General features: G+C 42.3%; 2 protein-coding genes across 2 annotated transcripts; one reads left to right on the top strand and one right to left on the bottom strand.

Annotated features, from left to right (window-relative positions):
• Nucleotides 1–806: 806 nt before the first annotated feature.
• On the bottom strand, nt 807–19,211 carry MPZ (myelin protein zero). Its single transcript, XM_056545034.1, is given in 6 exon segments — nt 807–2,213; nt 3,961–4,018; nt 4,132–4,267; nt 4,391–4,604; nt 5,728–5,894; nt 19,099–19,211. Coding segments are annotated over 6 exon segments (927 nt in total). The 5' UTR covers nt 19,151–19,211; the 3' UTR covers nt 807–1,913.
• On the top strand, nt 19,180–20,710 carry SDHC (succinate dehydrogenase complex subunit C). The gene is made up of 3 exons (XM_056545035.1): nt 19,180–19,255; nt 19,659–19,715; nt 20,552–20,710. Exons 1-3 carry the CDS (start codon nt 19,182–19,184, stop codon nt 20,655–20,657), a joined length of 237 nt encoding a protein of 78 aa, XP_056401010.1. The 5' UTR covers nt 19,180–19,181; the 3' UTR covers nt 20,658–20,710.
• The last annotated feature ends 506 nt before the right edge of the window (nt 20,711–21,216 follow it).

Genomic DNA, 21,216 nt, shown 5'->3' with positions numbered 1-21,216 from the left:
GCAGCACACTGGCATGTGATGAACCCTGATGACCCTATAGTCTGATAATTACAGTAACAGGATGACCCTATAGTCTGATAATTACGGTAACAGGTTGGCATGTGATGAACCCTGATGACCCTACAGTCTGATAATTACGGTAACAGGTAGCACACTGGCATGTGATCAACTCTGATGACCCTATAGTCTGATAATTACAGTAAGAGGATGACCCTATAGTCTGATAATTACGGTAACAGGTTGGCATGTGATGAACCCTGATGACCCTATAGTCTGATAATTACAGTAAGAGGATGACCCTATAGTCTGATAATTACGGTAACAAGTTGGCATGTGATGAAACCTGATGACCCTGTAGTCTGATAATTACGGTAACAGGTATAACACTGTCAGATGTACTGAGTGAGCAATGCTGGACATATAGTCAGATAATTATGGTAACAGGTAGCGCACTGACATGTGATGAACCTATAGTCTGATAATTACGGTGACAGGTATCAATCACACTGTCAGATGTACTGAGCGCAATGAGCAATGCTGGACATATAGTCTGATCATTACGGTAACAGATTGGCATGTGATGAACCCTGATGACCCTATAGTCTGATAATTACGGTAACAGGTATCACACTGTGAAATGTACAATGAGCACTGCTGAGATTTGTCTGAGATTTACGGTAACAAGTATCACACTAACGCAGTGGTCTCAAACCTACGGACCTCCAGATGTTGCAAAACTGCAACTCCCAGCATGCCCGGACAGCCGTCGGCTGTCCGGGCATGCTGGGAGTTGTAGTTTTGCAATATCTGGAGGTCCGCAGGTTGGAGACCACTGCACTAGTGTGTGATTAACCCTGATAGCCCTATAATCTCATATATATGGTAACAGGTATCACACAGGAGCATGATGAACCATGCTGGCTCTATAGTCTGATACTTACGGTATTAGGGTAAGATTAAGTATAAACAGCCAATCTGAGACTACATGGTAAGGAGGATTTCTATTCTGTTATTTACTGTATTCAGGCAGGATTTATATTCTAGGATTTATGGTATATAACACTGGAGTTAAGCATCATCACCTCATAGAAGCTCTTCAGGTTGATGAATGACGCTGGGCTTATAAACTGGTATTTACGGTATAGTCAAGTATATGTCCGCTGATAAACTAAGCTGGTCGTATATACAGATATTTACGATATCATGATGTAAAGACAAATGCTGGGTATAATATCTAATATTTACAGTATTATCACCCTACCAGATGCCCCTGGGGATGGGGTGTCTTATATTCTGGGATTTACGGTACCGGTTATTAATATCTTCTTTTAAACCACAATGGACGCTGCAGTTGGCCGATGCAGCAGCTTTGGGGTTAAAAGAAGCCATTAATGCCTTAACAGCCCTTTAGACATTGGTAGGTGGCTAAGGGGTTAAAGCTGTAGAAATATCGCCCTGGAGAGAGGCAGAAAGGGCGATACTTGTACACGAGGGTGACTTTGTTATAAGGCCTCACCTGATTGGCTGAGGCCCCAGACAGGTCCCAGCAGGAGGAACCCCAAATCCCAGATGTGGGTGACTACCATGGTTACCCCGCATCCTGCTGATAACCGAGTGCTGCTCTGGTTGGGTAGAGTTTGCATTACATGGCATTGCAGCCACCCCTAGAGTGATAAAGATGGCGCCCCCCGGTGTCCTGGAGGAGTCCTACTGTAATTCTTGGTTTCTCAGAAAGTTCTTGCTAGTTTCCCGCAGGGAAAGGTACGATACACAATGGTCTACGATTTACACAAAATGTTATGATAAGGCATTAGCCGCAGTGCGAGACCAGTGGGGATCCGGGGGGGGGTGTTGGGTGTGACCCGACCAATGTGGAAGTGTCCACACCCGGGGCCCCACTGCTCTCGGACGGATTAAGGGTGTTTCTCTGAGTCACTTTTGATTAAGTTCTTTAAGGCGTTTTTGAGGCTGTTCTTGCTGGGAGACTTTACAGCGGCTCGGCGGGGCTGATCCCCGTCCTCGTCTCCCCGCAGCTCCATCTCGATGGTGTAGACCACCTTGGAGCTTCGGGGGGACTCCGACTCTGCCTTATGTGTACCTTCCCTGCCTGCTAATTGCTATTTCCTGTCTTTGCGGGAGTCTCCGATCCCTTTGGGTTTCTTATCGCTGGATTTGAAGCTTCTGGATTGGTCTAACATGGAGAGGAGCGGGGCCTGGAAGACACAAAGATGGCGGAGAAAGGGTTACTGGGTTTAGTCATCTTCAGCCTGATCTGACCAGAATACAGGCATCGATGCAGCTTTAGATGTGACTAGAGCAGTGTTTCCCAACCAGGGTGCCTCCAGCTGTTGCAAAACTACAACTCCCAGTATGCCCGGACAGCCTTTGGCATACTGGAAGTTGTAGTTTTGCATCAGCTGAAGGCACCCTGATTGGGAAACACTGGACTAGAGTACAGGATATAATGCAGATCTGGAGGTGACTGGAGTATAGGATATAATGCAGATCTGGAGGTGATTGGAGTATAGGATATAATGCAGATCTGGAGGTGATTGGAGTACAGGATATAATGTAGATCTGGAGGTGACTGGAGTATAGGATATAATGTAGATCTGGAGGTGACTGGAGTACAGGATATAATGCAGATCTGGAGGTGACTGGAGTATAGGATATAATGTAGATCTGGAGGTGACTGGAGTATAGGATATAATGTAGATCTGGAGTATAGGATATAATGTAGATCTGGTGGTGATTGGAGTACAGGATATAATGCAGATCTGGAGGTGACTGGAGTATAGGATATAATGTAGATCTGGTGGTGATTGGAGTATAGGATATAATGTAGATCTGGAGTATAGGATATAATGCAGATCTGGAGGTGACTGGAGTATAGGATATAATGTAGATCTGGAGGTGACTGGAGTATAGGATATAATGTAGATCTGGAGTATAGGATATAATGTAGATCTGGTGGTGATTGGAGTACAGGATATAATGCAGATCTGGAGGTGACTGGAGTATAGGATATAATGTAGATCTGGTGGTGATTGGAGTATAGGATATAATGTAGATCTGGAGTATAGGATATAATGCAGATCTGGAGGTGACTGGAGTATAGGATATAATGTAGATCTGGAGGTGACTGGAGTATAGGATATAATGTAGATCTGGAGTATAGGATATAATGTAGATCTGGTGGTGATTGGAGTACAGGATATAATGCAGATCTGGAGGTGACTGGAGTATAGGATATAATGTAGATCTGGTGGTGATTGGAGTATAGGATATAATGTAGATCTGGAGTATAGGATATAATGTAGATCTGGTGGTGATTGGAGTACAGGATATAATGCAGATCTGGAGGTGACTGGAGTATAGGATATAATGCAGATCTGGAGGTGACTGGAGTATAGGATATAATGTAGATCTGGAGGTGATTGGAGTACAGAATATAATGCAGATCTGGAGGTGATTGGAGTACAGGATATAATGCAGATCTGGAGGTGACTGGAGTATAGGATATAATGTAGATCTGGAGGTGATTGGAGTACAGAATATAATGCAGATCTGGAGGTGATTGGAGTACAGGATATAATGCAGATCTGGAGGTGATTGGAGTACAGGATATAATGCAGATCTGGAGGTGACTGGAGTATAGGATATAATGTAGATCTGGAGGTGACTGGAGTATAGGATATAATGCAGATCTGGAGGTGATTGGAGTACAGGATATAATGCAGATCTGGAGGTGACTGGAGTATAGGATATAATGCAGATCTGGAGGTGACTGGAGTATAGGATATAATGCAGATCTGGAGGTGACTGGAGTATAGGATATAATGCAGATCTGGAGGTGACTGGAGTATAGGATAAAATGCAGATCTGGAGGTGACTGGAGTACAGGATAAGACACAGGATTATATAGGGTGGTTTCTAGGACACAGTTCACACTTCACTCACCTGTCTGGCACTTTTGGAGAGTTTGGATAGTTTGTGGAGTTTCCCTCTTTCTAGGGCACTGAAAACAGAAAGAGACATTGAGGTGACTATAGAGACAATGGGCGGAGGAGGGTAATGCCCTGGGGCAAGTAACAGCGCCCCCCCACTGCTCCGGTCACCACCTGCACCTACCTGAGCTCCCTCTGTACCCGGATCTGTCTCCTCAGCCAGCAGTAACGTATGAGGTACGCCAGGATTGCCACGATTATCACCAGCCCCAGGACGGCCGCAATAATGATGCCCAGGACCAGGCCAGCGCGGACCGGGCCTGAGAGGGAAGAGATGATATTAGTGGATCTTCTCATGGGGCCTCAGTGTGTTTATGGCAGGACAGACCCTCCATACAGACATCGTCCCCCAATATACAGACTCCGCAGTAATGGATCCTCACCTTTTTCAAAGACCAGCAGGTGAACATACGATGACTTTCCAACCACATCCGGTGGGTTCTTGACATCGCAGGTGAAGGTTCCGTTGTCGGAATATTCTAGATTGTGGAGGATGATGGAGCCGTCCTTACTCCGGGGGTACCCTACCCACTCTATACGATCCTTAAATATCCCTGTGTCGTCTATATGGGCTTGTCCCTTGCTGAAGTGAAATATCTGCCAAATAAAAGGGCACCAGGTCACCACGTTGGATTTTTAGGGACACCACACTCACAAGGCTAGCCTTACTCTTAAAGGGGTACCCCGCCCCTAGACATCTAATCCCCTATCCAAACATAGGGAATAATATGTCTGACCGCGGGGGTCCCCTGCAATCTCGGCTGCGGCACCCCAGACATTCGGTGCATGGAGCGAACTTCGCAGAGGCTGGTGACATCACGGCCACGCCCCACTCGTGACATCATGGCCACGCCCCTCAATGCAAGTCTATGGAAGGGGGCGTGACGGCCATCACACCCCCTCCCATAGACTTGCATTGACGGGGCGTGGCTGTGATGTCACGAGTGGGGCGCGGCCATGGCATCACAAGCCTCCGGCGCTGCACCCCACGCTCTAAACGAACGCCGGGTGCAGCAGGGAGATTGCGGGGGTCCCCAGTGGCGGAAGCCTCTGCAATCAGACATCTTATTCCCTATCCTTTGGATAGAGGAGAAAATGTCTAAGGGCGGAGTACCCCTTTAATCCCGTGCAAATTAATACAGCCTCCTGTTCTCAGCCATTACAAACTAGGGCAGTGTTTCCCAACCAGGGTGCCTCCAGCTGTTGCAAAACTACAACTCCCAGCGTGCCCGGACAGCCAAAGGCTGTCCGGGCATGCTGGGAGTTGTAGTTTTGCAACAGCTGGAGGCACCCTGGTTGGGAAACACTGACCTATACTATATACTACTATACAGTTCAACAGGCTGGGAGTCGTAGTTTTGCAACAGCTGGAGGCACCCCTGGTTGGGAAACACTGGACTAGGGTGAGGCAATGTTCACACAGAGGAATTTTTCGTGCAGAGATCCGCCGGAAAAATTCTGCTTGGAAATTCCGCAAAATTTACTGCACAATTAATTGAACGGGGATTCCGCAGAATTTCGGCAGAATTCTGTATCGAGCACACGGAATTTCTGCCAAAATTCTGTTAAAATTCCGTGAAACTGCTAAAATTCTGCAGAATTCTGTTTGCAATACGGAATATTTTGAGTGGAATAGCAGAATTTCCGCCATGTGAGCGTCGCCTAAAGGGGTCGTCCTGCAGCCATGATCACTACATCTCCTACCGAATAGGTGTCTTACCGAATAGGTGTCCCTGCTGTTGTCCGGCTGGTAGTGCCAGGTCACCGAGATGTCGTCTGAGATCCATTCGCTGGACCAGAATGTGCAGGACAGGTGGACCTTGGACCCCACGGTGCCGTGAACCTCTCGGTCAGTGTAAACTTCAATTGCCAGGGTTGGGGCGAGGGCTGCGGAGAAAAAACAAAAGTAATAATAAAAAATCCATTGTGAAAACATGGAAAGTGACACCGGTCCATGGTCGTCAGTGTTTTTCAAACAGGGTGCCTCCAGCTGTTGCAAAACTACAACTTCCAGCATATCCAGACAGCCAACAGGCATCATGTGTGATACTGTCTGCTGAGCTGTGTATCTAATCCTATCATGTGTGATACTGTCTACTGAGCTGTGTATCTAATCCTATCATGTGTGATACAGTCTACTGAGCTGTGTATCTAATCCTATCATGTGTAATACAGTCTGCTGAGCTGTGTATCTAATCCTATCATGTGTGATACTGTCTACTGAGCTGTGTATCTAATCCTATCATGTGTGATACTGTCTGCTGAGCTGTGTATCTAATCCTATCGTGTGATACTGTCTACTAAGCTGTGTATCTAATCCTATCATGTGTGATACTGTCTACTAAGCTGTGTATCTAATCCTATCATGTGTGATACTGTCTACTAAGCTGTGTATCTCATCCTATCATGTGTGATACTGTCTACTAAGCTGTGTATCTAATCCTATCATGTGTGATACTGTCTGCTGAGCTGTGTATCTAATCCTATCATGTGTGATACTGTCTACTGAGCTGTGTATCTAATCCTATCATGTGTGATACAGTCTACTGAGCTGTGTATCTAATCCTATCATGTGTAATACAGTCTGCTGAGCTGTGTATCTAATCCTATCATGTGTGATACTGTCTACTGAGCTGTGTATCTAATCCTATCATGTGTGATACTGTCTGCTAAGCTGTGTATCTAATCCTATCGTGTGATACTGTCTACTAAGCTGTGTATCTCATCCTATCATGTGTGATACTGTCTACTAAGCTGTGTATCTAATCCTATCATGTGTGATACTGTCTGCTGAGCTGTGTATCTCATCCTATCATGTGTGATACTGTCTGCTGGGCTTTGTATCTAATCCTATCATGTGTGATACAGTCTGCTGAGCTGTGTATCTCATCCTATCATGTGTAATACAGTCTGCTGAGCTGTGTATCTAATCCTATCATGTGTGATACTGTCTGCTGGGCTGTGTATCTAATCCTATTATGTGTGATACTGTCTGCTGGGCTGTGTATCTAATCCTATCATGTGTGATACTGTCTGCTGGGCTGTGTATCTAATCCTATCATGTGTGATACTGTCTGCTAGGCTATGTATCTAATCCTATCATGTGTGATACTCTCTGCTGAGCTGTGTATCTAATCATATCATGTGTGATACTGTCTGCTAGGCTATGTATCTAATCCTATCATGTGTGATACTCTCTGCTGAGCTGTGTATCTAATCCTATCATGTGTGATACTCTCTAATGATCTGCTGTATCTAATCCTATCATGTGTGATACTGTCTGCTGGGCTGTGTATCTAATCCTATCATGTGTGATACTGTCTTCTGGGCTGTGTATCTAATCCTATCATGTGTGATAATGTCTGCTGGGCTGTGTATTTAATCCTATCATGTGTGATACTGTCTGCTGAGACACTGTATCTAATCCTATCACATGTGATACTGTCTGCTGAACTGTGTATCTAATCCTATCATGTGTGATACTGTTTGCTGAGCTGTGTATCTAATCCTATCATGTGTGATATTGTCTGCTGAGCTGTGTATCTAATCCTATCATGTGTGATATTGTCTGCTGAGCTGTGTATCTAATCCTATCATGTGTGATACTGTCTGCTGGGCTGTGTATTTAATCCTATCATGTGTGATACTGTCTGCTGGGCTGTGTATCTAATCCTATCATGTGTGATACTGTCTTCTGGGCTGTGTATCTAATCCTATCATGTGTGATACTGTCTGCTGGGCTGTGTATTTAATCCTATCATGTGTGATACTGTCTGCTGAGCTGTGTATCTAATCCTATCATGTGTGATACTGTCTGCTGAGATGTGTATCTAATCATATCATGTGTGCTACTGTCTGCTGAGCTGTGTATCTAATCCTATCATGTGTGATACTGTCTGATGGGCTTTGTATCTAATCCTATCATGTGTAATACAGTCTTCTGAGCTGTGTATCTAATCCTATCATGTGTGATACTGTCTGCTGGGCTTTGTATCTAATCCTATCATGTGTGATACTTTCTACTGGGCTGTGTATCTAATCCTATCATGTGTGATACTGTCTGCTGAGCTGTGTATCTAATCCTATCATGTGTGATACTGTCTGCTGAGCTGTGTATCTAATCATATCCTGTGTGATACTGTCTGCTAGGCTATGTATCTAATCCTATCATGTGTGATACTCTCTGCTGAGCTGTGTATCTAATCCTATCATGTGTGATACTGTCTGCTGAGCTGTGTATCTAATTCTATAATGTGTGATACTCTCTAATGATCTTCTGTATCTAATCCTATCATGTGTGATACTGTCTGCTGGGCTGTGTATCTAATCCTATCATGTGTGATACTGTCTTCTGGGCTGTGTATCTAATCCTATCATGTGTGATACTGTCTGCTGAGCTGTGTATCTAATCCTATCATGTGTGATATTGTCTGCTGAGCTGTGTATCTAATCCTATCATGTGTGATACTGTCTGCTGAGACACTGTATCTAATCCTATCACATGTGATACTGTCTGCTGAGCTGTGTATCTAATCCTATCATGTGTGATACTGTTTGCTGAGCTGTGTATCTAATCCTATCATGTGTGATATTGTCTGCTGAGCTGTGTATCTAATCCTATAATGTGTGATACTGTCTGCTGAGCTGTGTATCTAATCCTATCATGTGTGATACTGTCTGCTGAGCTGTGTATTTAATCCTATCATGTGTGATACTGTCTGCTGAGCTGTGTATCTAATCCTATTATGTGTGATACTGTCTGCTGAGCTGTGTATCTAAACCTATCACATGCGATACTGTCTGCTGAGCTGTATATCTAATTCTATCACATGTGATACAGTCTGCTGAGCTGTGTATCTTATCCTATGATGTGTGATACTGTCTGCTGGGCTGTGTATCTAATCCTATCATGTGTGATACTCTCTAATGATCTGCTGTATCTAATCCTATCATGTGTGATACTGTCTGCTGGGCTGTGTATCTAATCCTATCATGTGTGATACTGTCTTCTGGGCTGTGTATCTAATCCTATCATGTGTGATACTGTCTGCTGGGCTGTGTATTTAATCCTATCATGTGTGATACTGTCTGCTGAGCTGTGTATCTAATCATATCATGTGTGATACTGTCTTCTGAGCTGTGTATCTAATCCTATCATGTGTGATACTGTCTGATGGGCTTTGTATCTAATCCTATCATGTGTGATACTCTCTGCTGAGCTGTGTATCTAATCCTATCATGTGTAATACAGTCTGCTGAGCTGTGTATCTAATCCTATCATGTGTGATACTGTCTGCTGGGCTGTGTATCTAATCCTATCATGTGTGATACTGTCTTCTGGGCTGTGTATCTAATCCTATCATGTGTGATACTGTCTGCTGAGCTGTGTATCTAATCCTATCATGTGTGATATTGTCTGCTGAGCTGTGTATCTAATCCTATCATGTGTGATACTGTCTGCTGAGACACTGTATCTAATCCTATCACATGTGATACTGTCTGCTGAGCTGTGTATCTAATCCTATCATGTGTGATACTGTCTGCTGGGCTGTGTATCTAATCCTATCATGTGTAATACAGTCTGCTGAGCTGTGTATCTAATCCTATCATGTGTGATACTATCTGCTGAGCTGTGTATCTAATCCTATCATGTGTGATACTGTCTGCTGATCTGTGTATTTAATCCTATCATGTGTGATACTGTCTGCTGAGCTGTGTATCTAATCATATCATGTGTGATACTCTCTGCTGAGCTGTGTATCTAATCCTATCATGTGTAATACAGTCTGCTGAGCTGTGTATCTAATCCTATCATGTGTGATACTGTCTGCTGGGCTTTGTATCTAATCCTATCATGTGTGATACTTTCTACTGGGCTGTGTATCTAATCCTATCATGTGTGATACTGTCTGCTGGGCTGTGTATCTAATCCTATCATGTGTAATACAGTCTGCTGAGCTGTGTATCTAATCCTATCATGTGTGATACTGTCTGCTGAGCTGTGTATCTAATCCTATCATGTGTGATACTGTCTGCTGAGCTGTGTATCTAATCCTATCATGTGTAATACAGTCTGCTGAGCTGTGTATCTAATCCTATCATGTGTGATACTGTCTGCTGGGCTTTGTATCTAATCCTATCATGTGTGATACTTTCTACTGGGCTGTGTATCTAATCCTATCATGTGTGATACTGTCTGCTGGGCTGTGTATCTAATCCTATCATGTGTAATACAGTCTGCTGAGCTGTGTATCTAATCCTATCATGTGTGATACTGTCTGCTGAGCTGTGTATCTAATCCTATCATGTGTGATACTGTCTGCTGAGCTGTGTATCTAATCCTATCATGTGTAATACAGTCTGCTGAGCTGTGTATCTAATCCTATCATGTGTGATACTGTCTGCTGGGCTTTGTATCTAATCCTATCATGTGTGATACTTTCTACTGGGCTGTGTATCTAATCCTATCATGTGTGATAAGCGTGATGTGTGAGTCTCAAAATCCATTGTGTGACCATTGCCTGAAAGTAACACGGGTCCATGTACGTCAGTGTTTTCTAAACAGTGTGCCTCCAGCTGTTGCAAAACTACAACTCACAGCATGCCCGGACAGCCAACGGCTGTCCGGGCATGCTGTGAGTTGTAGTTTTGCAACAGCTGGTGGCCCACTGTTTGAAAAACACTGCTGTACATACAGAGGGTACTAAACTGAATCTATATGGAAACCATCAACAAGTAGTCTAGTGTTTATTATTCTTATTCTATTAAATCTACTATCATACAGTGTGAGGCTCCTTGTTTTATTTGTTATTTATGCACATTGATAGGTTTAGATTGTGAGCCCGAATGGGGACAGGGACCAATTTGAGTGTACAGCGCTGCGGAATCTGTGTGTGCTATATAAATAAAGAATTGTTATTATTTTATTTATTTATTATTATTATATTTATATTTATTATTATTATTTTTATTATTATTATATTCATTATTATTAGTAGTATTATATTTATTGTTATTATTATTTTTATTATTATTATACTTTTTGCTTTTGTTTATTTGTGTGTATATATATATATATATATATATATATATATACATACAGTGACCCCTCGACTTATGATGGCCTCAACATATGATCATTTCAACATATGATGGCCTCTCAGAGCCCATCGTATGTTGAAGGCAGCCTCGACATATGATGCTGCCGTGTGTCGGGGCCATCGTACAAACAGCTATCTGACAGCGCTGACAACTTCAGCATGTGACAGATAGTTGTATAATGTCCCCGTGTGCCCCGTTCTGCCTCCTGTCACTCACATGCTGTCCTGATAACTCATACAGGCTTCCACTGTGAGCTCCGTGTAAGCCCCGCCCCCCAGTGCAGCCATAGCCAATAGCCTGCAGCATCTTACTGCAGGCATCCAATGAGCTGCTGGCTGCCCTCCCCTTCCTTTCCTATAGAGCTGTAGTCGGCAGGATGGTAATGGAGGACATTCTGTCCCCCCTGAAGGTATATAAAGAACTGTACAGTCCTGTATACAATGTCACACATCACATACAATACATATACACACTATACACCCCATACATCAATGTTTCCCTATCAGTGTGCCTCCAGCTGTTGCAAAACTATAACTCCCAGCATGCCCAGACAGTCAATGGCTGTACATGCATGCTGGGAGTTGTAGTTGTGCAACAGCTGGAGGCACCCTGGTTTGTTAAACACTCCCCATACACTCCACATACAATGGTCATCCCAGAACCAATTAGCAGTTTCCCATAGAGATATGTATTCAACATACAATGGTTCCGAGGCCCCAGAACCAATTACCATTTCTACATAGACATATATACTCGACATATGATGGTTTCAACATATGATGGTTCTCCTGGAACCAATTAATATCATATGTTGAGGGACCACTGTATATTGGTTCATTTTAGTGGTATTTTATGCAAATCGGATCTTCGCTTGCAGTTTTGAAGAATTAAAGGGGTACTCCAGTGGAGTACTGGTGCCAGAAAGATAAACAGATTTGTAAATGGATTTGTTATGGATGGTCCAAGGTGTTCACTATGGGGGTCCCACACAGGAACCTGTCCCTCCTAGACCCAAGGGGCACCACTAAGTGTTATGTCCCCCATAAGTGGGGCTGCTGTAATCGCCTGAAGTAGATGCTATACAAGTCACATACATTGCGTTATACACAAACATAGCGCAGATCAATATGTGGAATGATGTCACCATATATACCGCCTGGTAATGTAGTCCTCCAGAGGGACTGGATCCAAAAATGTCTCTATAAACAAGGTCTATGGATCCCATCACCCATATATGCAGGAAACAGAGAGATACAAACAAGAGAAAATCATCAACCAAACTACATGGGGCTTAGCCGACCCAACGTGTTTTGACCTTCACAGCCTCCTCAGGGGAACAATAGGCTACAGATGGCGATGTGCAGAGGACAGGCGCATCCCTGGGATAAACTGGGTGCCGCATGAATAGATATAGATGAACAGATCACCATCTGTAGCCTATACATTATATATTATAACACTGCTAGATATTAGGGATGTAAGAAAAAATCGATTCTCGCGATAATCGCGATTTTTCATTTGCCGATACAGAATCGATTCAAAATATTTTTGAATCGATTCTTTTAGGGATGTGGAATTTTTAATAAAACGCACTTTCTCTTACCTGCCAACGAGCCCCCGGAGCTCCGGTACAGGTGTTCGGTCCCCGGGCTGTATTCTTCTTACTTCCTGTTAGTCCGGCACGTCACATGGAGCTTCAGCCTATCACTGGCCGCAGCGATGTCCCGCCTCCGCTGGTGATAGGCTGAAGCTCCGTGTGACGTGCCGGACTAACAGGAAGTAAGAAGAATACAGCCCGGGGACCCAACACCTGTACTGGACTGTACCGGAGCTCCGCGGGCTCGTTGGCAGGTAAGATAAAGTGCGTTTTATTTTATTTTGCAGCCCGGACGGGATAACATGAGAAAAGTGAGCACCGGAGTACTAGATCGCCGCTGTCAAAGCTGACAGCGGCGTCTATTGGGATCTATGAATGCTCCCAGGTGGGCGATATATCGGGATGTATCGTCACCTAGACGGTATCGCGATATATCGGGATATATCGAATCGCCACACTGGTATCGCGATTCGAATCGAATCGCCAAATTCTTGGCGATTCACACCCCTACTAGATATTATTATATACATTATATATTATAACCCTGCTGGATATTATTATATACATTATAACCCTGCTGGATATTATTATATACATTATATATTATAACCCTGCTGGATATTATATACATTATAACCCTGCTGGATATTATTATATACATTATAACCCTGCTGGATATTATATACATTATATATTATAACCCTGCTGGATATTATTATATACATTATATATTATAACCCTGCTGGATATTATATACATTATAACCCTGCTGGATATTATTATATACATTATATATTATAACCCTGCTGGATATTATATACATTATAACCCTGCTGGATATTATTATATACATTATATATTATAACCCTGCTGGATATTATTATATACATTATATATTATAACCCTGCTGGATATTATTATATACATTATAACCCTGCTGGATATTATTATATACATTATATATTATAACCCTGCTGGATATTATATACATTATAACCCTGCTGGATATTATTATATACATTATAACCCTGCTGGATATTATTATATACATTATATATTATAACCCTGCTGGATATTATTATATACATTATATATTATAACCCTGCTGGATATTATATACATTATAACCCTGCTGGATATTATTATATACATTATATATTATAACCCTGCTGGATATTATATACATTATAACCCTGCTGGATATTATTATATACATTATATATTATAACCCTGCTGGATATTATTATATACATTATATATTATAACCCTGCTGGATATTATTATATACATTATATATTATAACCCTGCTGGATATTATTATATACATTATAACCCTGCTGGATATTATTATATACATTATAACCCTGCTGGATATTATTATATACATTATAACCCTGCTGGATATTATATACATTATAACCCTGCTGGATATTATTATATACATTATATATTATAACACTGCTGGATATTATACATTATAACCCTGCTGGATGATATTATATAAATTATAACACTACTGGATGATATTATATACATTATAACCCTGCTGGATATTATATATTATAACCCTGCTGGATATTATTATATACATTATAACCCTGCTGGATGATATTCTATACATTATAACACTGCTGGATATTATATACATTATAACCCTGCTGGATATTATAAATTATAATCCTGCTGGATATTATTATATACATTATAACCCTGCTGGATATTATTATATACATTATAACCCTGCTGGATGTTATTATATACATTATAACCCTGCTGGATGTTATTATATAAATTATAACCCTGCTGGATATTATTATATACATTATAACCCTGCTGGATGATATTATATAAATTATAACACTGCTGGATGATATTATATACATTATAACCCTGCTGGATATTATATATTATAACCCTGCTGGATATTATTATATACATTATAACCCTGCTGGATGATATTCTATACATTATAACACTGCTGGATATTATATACATTATAACCCTGCTGGATATTATATATTATAACCCTGCTGGATATTATTATATACATTATAACCCTGCTGGATGATATTCTATACATTATAACACTGCTGGATATTATATACATTATAACCCTGCTGGATATTATATATTATAACCCTGCTGGATATTATTATATACATTATAACCCTGCTGGATATTATTATATACATTATAACCCTGCTGGATGTTATTATATACATTATAACCCTGCTGGATATTATATATTATAACCCTGCTGGATATTATTATATACATTATAACCCTGCTGGATATTATTATATACATTATAACCCTGCTGGATGTTATTATATACATTATAACCCTGCTGGATGTTATTATATAAATTATAACCCTGCTGGATATTATTATATACATTATAACACTGCTGGATGTTATTATTTACATTATAACACTGCTGGATATTATTATATACATTATATATTATAACCCTGCTGGATATTATTATATACATTATAACCCTGCTGGATGTTATTATTTACATTATAACACTGCTGGATATTATTATATACATTATAACACTGCTGGATATTATACATTATAACCCTGCTGGATATTATACATTATAACCCTGCTGGATATTATACATTATAACCCTGCTGGATATTATATACATTATAACCCTGCTGGATATTATTATATACATTATAACCCTGCTGGATATTATACATTATATCGCTGCTGAATATAATATATCATAACACTCCTGGATGTCATATAACGCTCCTGGATGTTACATATTATAATAATCCTGGATGTTACATATTATAACGTTCCTGGATGTTACATATTATAACGTTCCTGGATGTTATATATTATAATAATCCTGGATGTTACATATTATAATAATCCTGGATGTTACATATTATAACGCTCCTGGATGTTACATATTATAACGCTCCTGGATGTTACATATTATAATAATCCTGGATGTTACATATTATAACACACCTGGATGTTACATATTATAACGCTCCTGGATGTTACATATTATAACGCTCCTGGATGTTACATATTATAACGCTCCTGGATGTTATTATATATATTATAACGTTCCTGGATGTTACATATTATAACGCTCCTGGATGTTACATATTATAACGCTCCTGGATGTTATATATTATAACGCTCCTGGATGTTATTATATGTATTATAACGCTCCTGGATGTTACATATTATAACGCTCCTGGATGTTATTATATATATTATAAAACTCCTGGATGTTACATATTATAACGCTCCTGGATGTTATTATATATATTATAACGCTCCTGGATGTTACATATTATAACGCTCCTGGATGTTATTATATATATTATAACGCTCCTGGATGTTACATATTATAACGCTCCTGGATGTTACATATTATAATGCTCCTGGATGTTATTATATATATATTATAACGCTCCTGGATGTTACATATTATAACGCTCCTGGATGTTACATATTATAACACTCCTGGATATTATTATATATATTATAACGCTCCTGGATGTTACATATTATAACACTCCTGGATATTATTATATATATTATAACGCTCCTGGATGTTACATATTATAACACTCCTGGATATTATTATATATATTATAACGCTCCTGGATGTTATATATTATAATAATCCTGGATGTTACATATTATAACACTCCTGGATATTATTATATATATTATAACGCTCCTGGATGTTACATATTATAACGCTCCTGGATGTTACATATTATAATAATCCTGGATGTTATATATTATAACGCTCCTGGATGTTACATATTATAACGCTCCTGGATGTTACATATTATAATAATCCTGGATGTTATATATTATAACGCTCCTGGATGTTACATATTATAATAATCCTGGATGTTATATATTATAACGCTCCTGGATGTTACATATTATAATAATCCTGGATGTTATATATTATAACGCTCCTGGATGTTACATATTATAACGCTCCTGGATGTTACATATTATAACGCTCCTGGATGTTACATATTATAACGCTCCTGGATGTTATATATTATAATAATCCTGGATGTTATATATTATGACGCTCCTGGATGTTATATATTATAACGCTCCTGGATGTTACATATTATAATAATCCTGGATGTTATATATTATAACGCACCTGGATGTTATATATTATAACGCTCCTGGATGTTACATATTATAATAATCCTGGATGTTATATATTATAACACTCCTGGATGTTACATATTATAATAATCCTGGATGTTATATATTATAACACTCCTGGATGTTACATATTATAATAATCCTGGATGTTACATATTATAACGCTCCTGGATGTTACATATTATAACGCTCCTGGATGTTATATATTATAATAATCCTGGATGTTATATATTATAACGCTCCTGGATGTTACATATTATAACGCTCCTGGATGTTACATATTATAATATTCCTGGATGTTACATATTATAACGCTCCTGGATGTTATATCCATAGACTACTGCAGATCACTGCTATAATCCCAGACAGTCCAACCAAAGAGAAATGGACATTTATGACCCGTCACCTGTTCAGATCCCTCAGACCTCCCCCTGGTCACCTGCACATCTATATAATCTATAAGCAATATAAGAGCAGAGACTTACTCAGAGCGGAGAGCACTACAAGGCCCAGCAGGCAGCATGGTGTCCGGGAGAAGGTCAGTGATTCCATTGATTGTCTAAAAGTGTGTGAGTCATAGGAGAACCCCCGAAACCCTCAGATCCCGGCCGCTGTGGAGTCAGGGAGGGAGAGCAGGACCCTGCCTTAAAAACCCCAAAGGGTGGGACGGAAAACCTTCACCCCGAGGGCCGACCAATCCCAGGAAAGTGGGTGCAGAGCCCAAGACTGGCTGCAATGTGCCTGGGAGGGGGGGCACCAACACCAGCTCTAATATGTGCCCGGGAGGGGGGGCACCAACACCAGCTCTAATAAGTGCCCGGGAGGGGGGGCACCAACATTAACACCAGCTCTAATAAGTGCCCGGGAGGGGGGGCACCAACACCAGCTCTAATAAGTGCCCGGGAGGGGGGGCACCAACATTAACACCAGCTCTAATATGTGCCCGGGAGGGGGGGCACCAACACCAGCTCTAATAAGTGCCCGGGAGGGGGGGCACCAACACCAGCTCTAATAAGTGCCCGGGAGGGGGGGCACCAACACCAGCTCTAATAAGTGCCTGGGAGGGGGGGCACCAACATTAACACCAGCTCTAATATGTGCCCAGGAGAGGGGGGGAGGCACCAGCACTAACACCAGCTCTAATAAGGGGATGTTTGTCTCCTGCCAGTGTAGAGAAAAGACAAGGGGAGACAGTGTATCCAAGTCTATCATGTGTGATACTGTCTATTGAGCTGTGTATCCAAGTCTATCATGTGTGATACTGTCTGCTGAGCTGTGTATCTAATCCTATCATGTGTGATACTGTTTGCTGAGCTGTGTATCTAATCCTATCATGTGTGATACTGTCTGCTGGGCTGTGTATTTAATCCTATCATGTGTGATATTGTTTGCTGAGCTGTGTATCTAATTCTATCATGTGTGATACTGTCTGCTGAGCTCTGTATCTAATCCTATCATGTGTGATACTGTCTGCTGATCTGTGTATCTAATCCTATCATGTGTGATACTGTCTGCTGAGCTGTGTATCTAATCCTATCATGTGTGATACTGTCTGCTGAGCTGTGTATCTAATCCTATCATGTGTGATACTGTCTGCTGAGCTGTGTATCTAATCCTATCATGTGTGATACTGTCTGCTGAGCTGTGTATCTAATCCTATCATGTGTTATACTGTCTGCTGAGCTGTGTATCTAATCCTATCATGTGTGATACTGTCTGATAAGTGACTGTATCTAATCATATCATGTGTGATACTGTCTTCTGAGTGACTGTATCTAAATCCTATAAGGTGTGATACTGTCAACATAGGATACCATGTGCTGAGTAGCTGTATCTAACCCTATCAGGTGTGCTACGACCTGCTGAGCTGTGTATTTAATCCTGTCATGTTGCACACTGTCTGCTGAGCCCCTGTATCTAAGCTTGTTATGTGGGATACTGTCTGCTAAGCTTTTGTATCTGAGCCTGACATATGCGATATTGCATGCGTAGTTGCTGTATCTAAGACAGTTCTGTGGGATACAGTCTGCTGAGCCGTGTATATCTAAGTCCATCATGTCTGCTATAATATGCTGTGCTACTGTATCTAAATCCTGTCACATGTGATACTTTATCTTTTGAGCGTTGTATCTAAGCCCGACGTAAAAAGTTATCTGCGCAGTTGGTTACCGTGGTAACAATCCCTCCCTTCCTCCCCGTTTAAGTCACGTGACTCACCTCCTCCCTGCAGACCAGCCATCCAGTCAGTAACCACGCCCCCTTCCTCCATCCCGCCAATCAGGGCGCGGGAGACGAGGCTAATGAGCGGTTCGGCGCGTCACGGGTTTGTGACATCACGGACAGTGAAGCGCAAGATGGCGGCTCTGTTATTGAGGTGACTTTTATTAGGGGCTGCGTACTCGGTGTGGGCTGTGGGGTGCTCGGTAGAGGGGGTCGGGGCAGTGCGTGGTGTAACGTGATGGGAGGGACGGCATTGAGAGGCTGCTGAAGGGCTGTATGTCACCTGGAGGTTAAAGGTCACCTATAAAGTTCTGGCATGTGAATGTAGGATAGCCAAGGTACAACTTAAAGGGGCTCACCATCGTGTTATTATTTTTTTTTTTCCCCCCCTGCCCTGGTCAGGTCATATACAGTGGAGTCCTGGCTTGTTCTGGTGATTTATTGGGTGGCGTTAAATAAAAGTGGAAATGCCCTTTAAGGCCCCCTGATGTATTGAGTTCCTCAGCATTGTTTATGTATGATCCTGACTCTTCTCTTTTCTCTCTCCTGTATATCAGACACACCACGCGGCAGTGCCTGTACTCCCAGCTCCGGCCGGCCTTCTGCCTCCAAAAGTAAGTGAACCCCCCCCCCCCCCCCCCCCCCACAGACGCCCTGCAGAGAACTGGCGGCCATTGTCCCCAGCACTAGGCACGTGAGAACAGGCGATATGGCAAATTCCGACAGAGGAGATGTGGATTTAAAGGGGTATTCCCACCCTAGACATCGTATCCCCTATCCAAAGGATAGGGGATAAGATGTCTGATTGTGGGGGTCCTGCCGCTGGGGACCCCCGCATTATTGCATGCGGCACCCACCTGTTTTTTTCACAGGGAAACGCTGGACGGTCAAAGTTGTGACTACGGGATCGGAAGTCCGTGATATCAGGACTCCGCCCCCGTGTCACGTCATGCCTGTCCCCTCAATGCGAGTCTATGGGAGGGGGCGTCACGACCCTCCAGCGGTTCCGGTGAAAAAAAAAAAAACACGTGGGTGCCGCATGCAATAATGCGGGGGTCCCCAGCGGCGGGACACCTGCGATCAGACATCTTATTCCTTATCCTTTGGATAGGGGATAAGATGTCTAGGGTGGGAGTACCCCTTTAATCCTTTGTTGGAGAAAGCTGTTGCAAACTACAACTCCCATCATGCCCTGACAGCCGAAGGCTGTCAGGGCATGATGGGGGTTGTAGTTTGCAACAGATAAGGAACCTTCATCTAAGCAATAAGGGATCCATTGATGTGTTGTCATAGCGATCCCTATAGGAGGTCCCTGCTTTGTTTGTTCCCCAGCTGTGATCACCTACATCCTATAGAGTTTTTGAATACATTAATCTTTATTGACACTCGACACAATGTCATCTGCAGTATTCTAATGCCTTCTTTTATTTATTTATTTTTTTCTTCTCAGTGCTGTTCCCATGGGGACGTCGGCCCAGCAGGAGATGGCTCGATTCTGGGATAAGAACACCCGGCTGAACCGCCCAGTGTCTCCCCACATCAGTGTCTATAAGTAAGGGCTCAGAGGAGAGAGAGAGAGAGATCCGGCACCGCAGAATAAGCATGACCGGAGTAATCGGTGTGTCAAACAGGTGGTGGTCACCCAGCTTTCCCTCACAAACCGGTCTGGTTATGTCAGTAAGGCATCTTACGGCTACTGAAATGGGGAGGATTTGACATTTTGAATCATAGGAAAGCTGGGTGACCAACTCTTTAGGACCTTTCAGGGTAGGGTCACACGTAACTGATCTGCAGAGTGTTTTACGCTGCAGATCCGCCGATGTCCTGACCCACATTGTACCTCCTGCTGTAGCCGAAATCCCACCAGACTGCTCACCCCATCCCCTGGCCTGCTCTCCCCGCCCCCCTGGCCAGCTCTCCCCAGCAATCTGCAGCTCTGAGGGGGGCCTGCGAGTTGCCGAGTGCACTCAGACATCACAGTGTACACAGACATTGAGGCTGCTCCGGGATGTCCGAGTGCACTCGGCGAGTCGCAGGCCCCCAGTGTGGATGCTCAGAGCGGCGGATTGCCAAGCCGAACAGGTCAGGGGGGTGGGGCGAGGGGGTCAGGTGGGT

Source organism: Hyla sarda, chromosome 11 (assembly GCF_029499605.1).
Source record: "Hyla sarda isolate aHylSar1 chromosome 11, aHylSar1.hap1, whole genome shotgun sequence".
Classification (NCBI taxonomy): Eukaryota; Metazoa; Chordata; class Amphibia; order Anura; family Hylidae; genus Hyla; species Hyla sarda.
The sequence above is the reverse complement of the archived record's forward strand: the minus strand, read 5'-3'. Positions and strand labels throughout refer to the sequence as shown.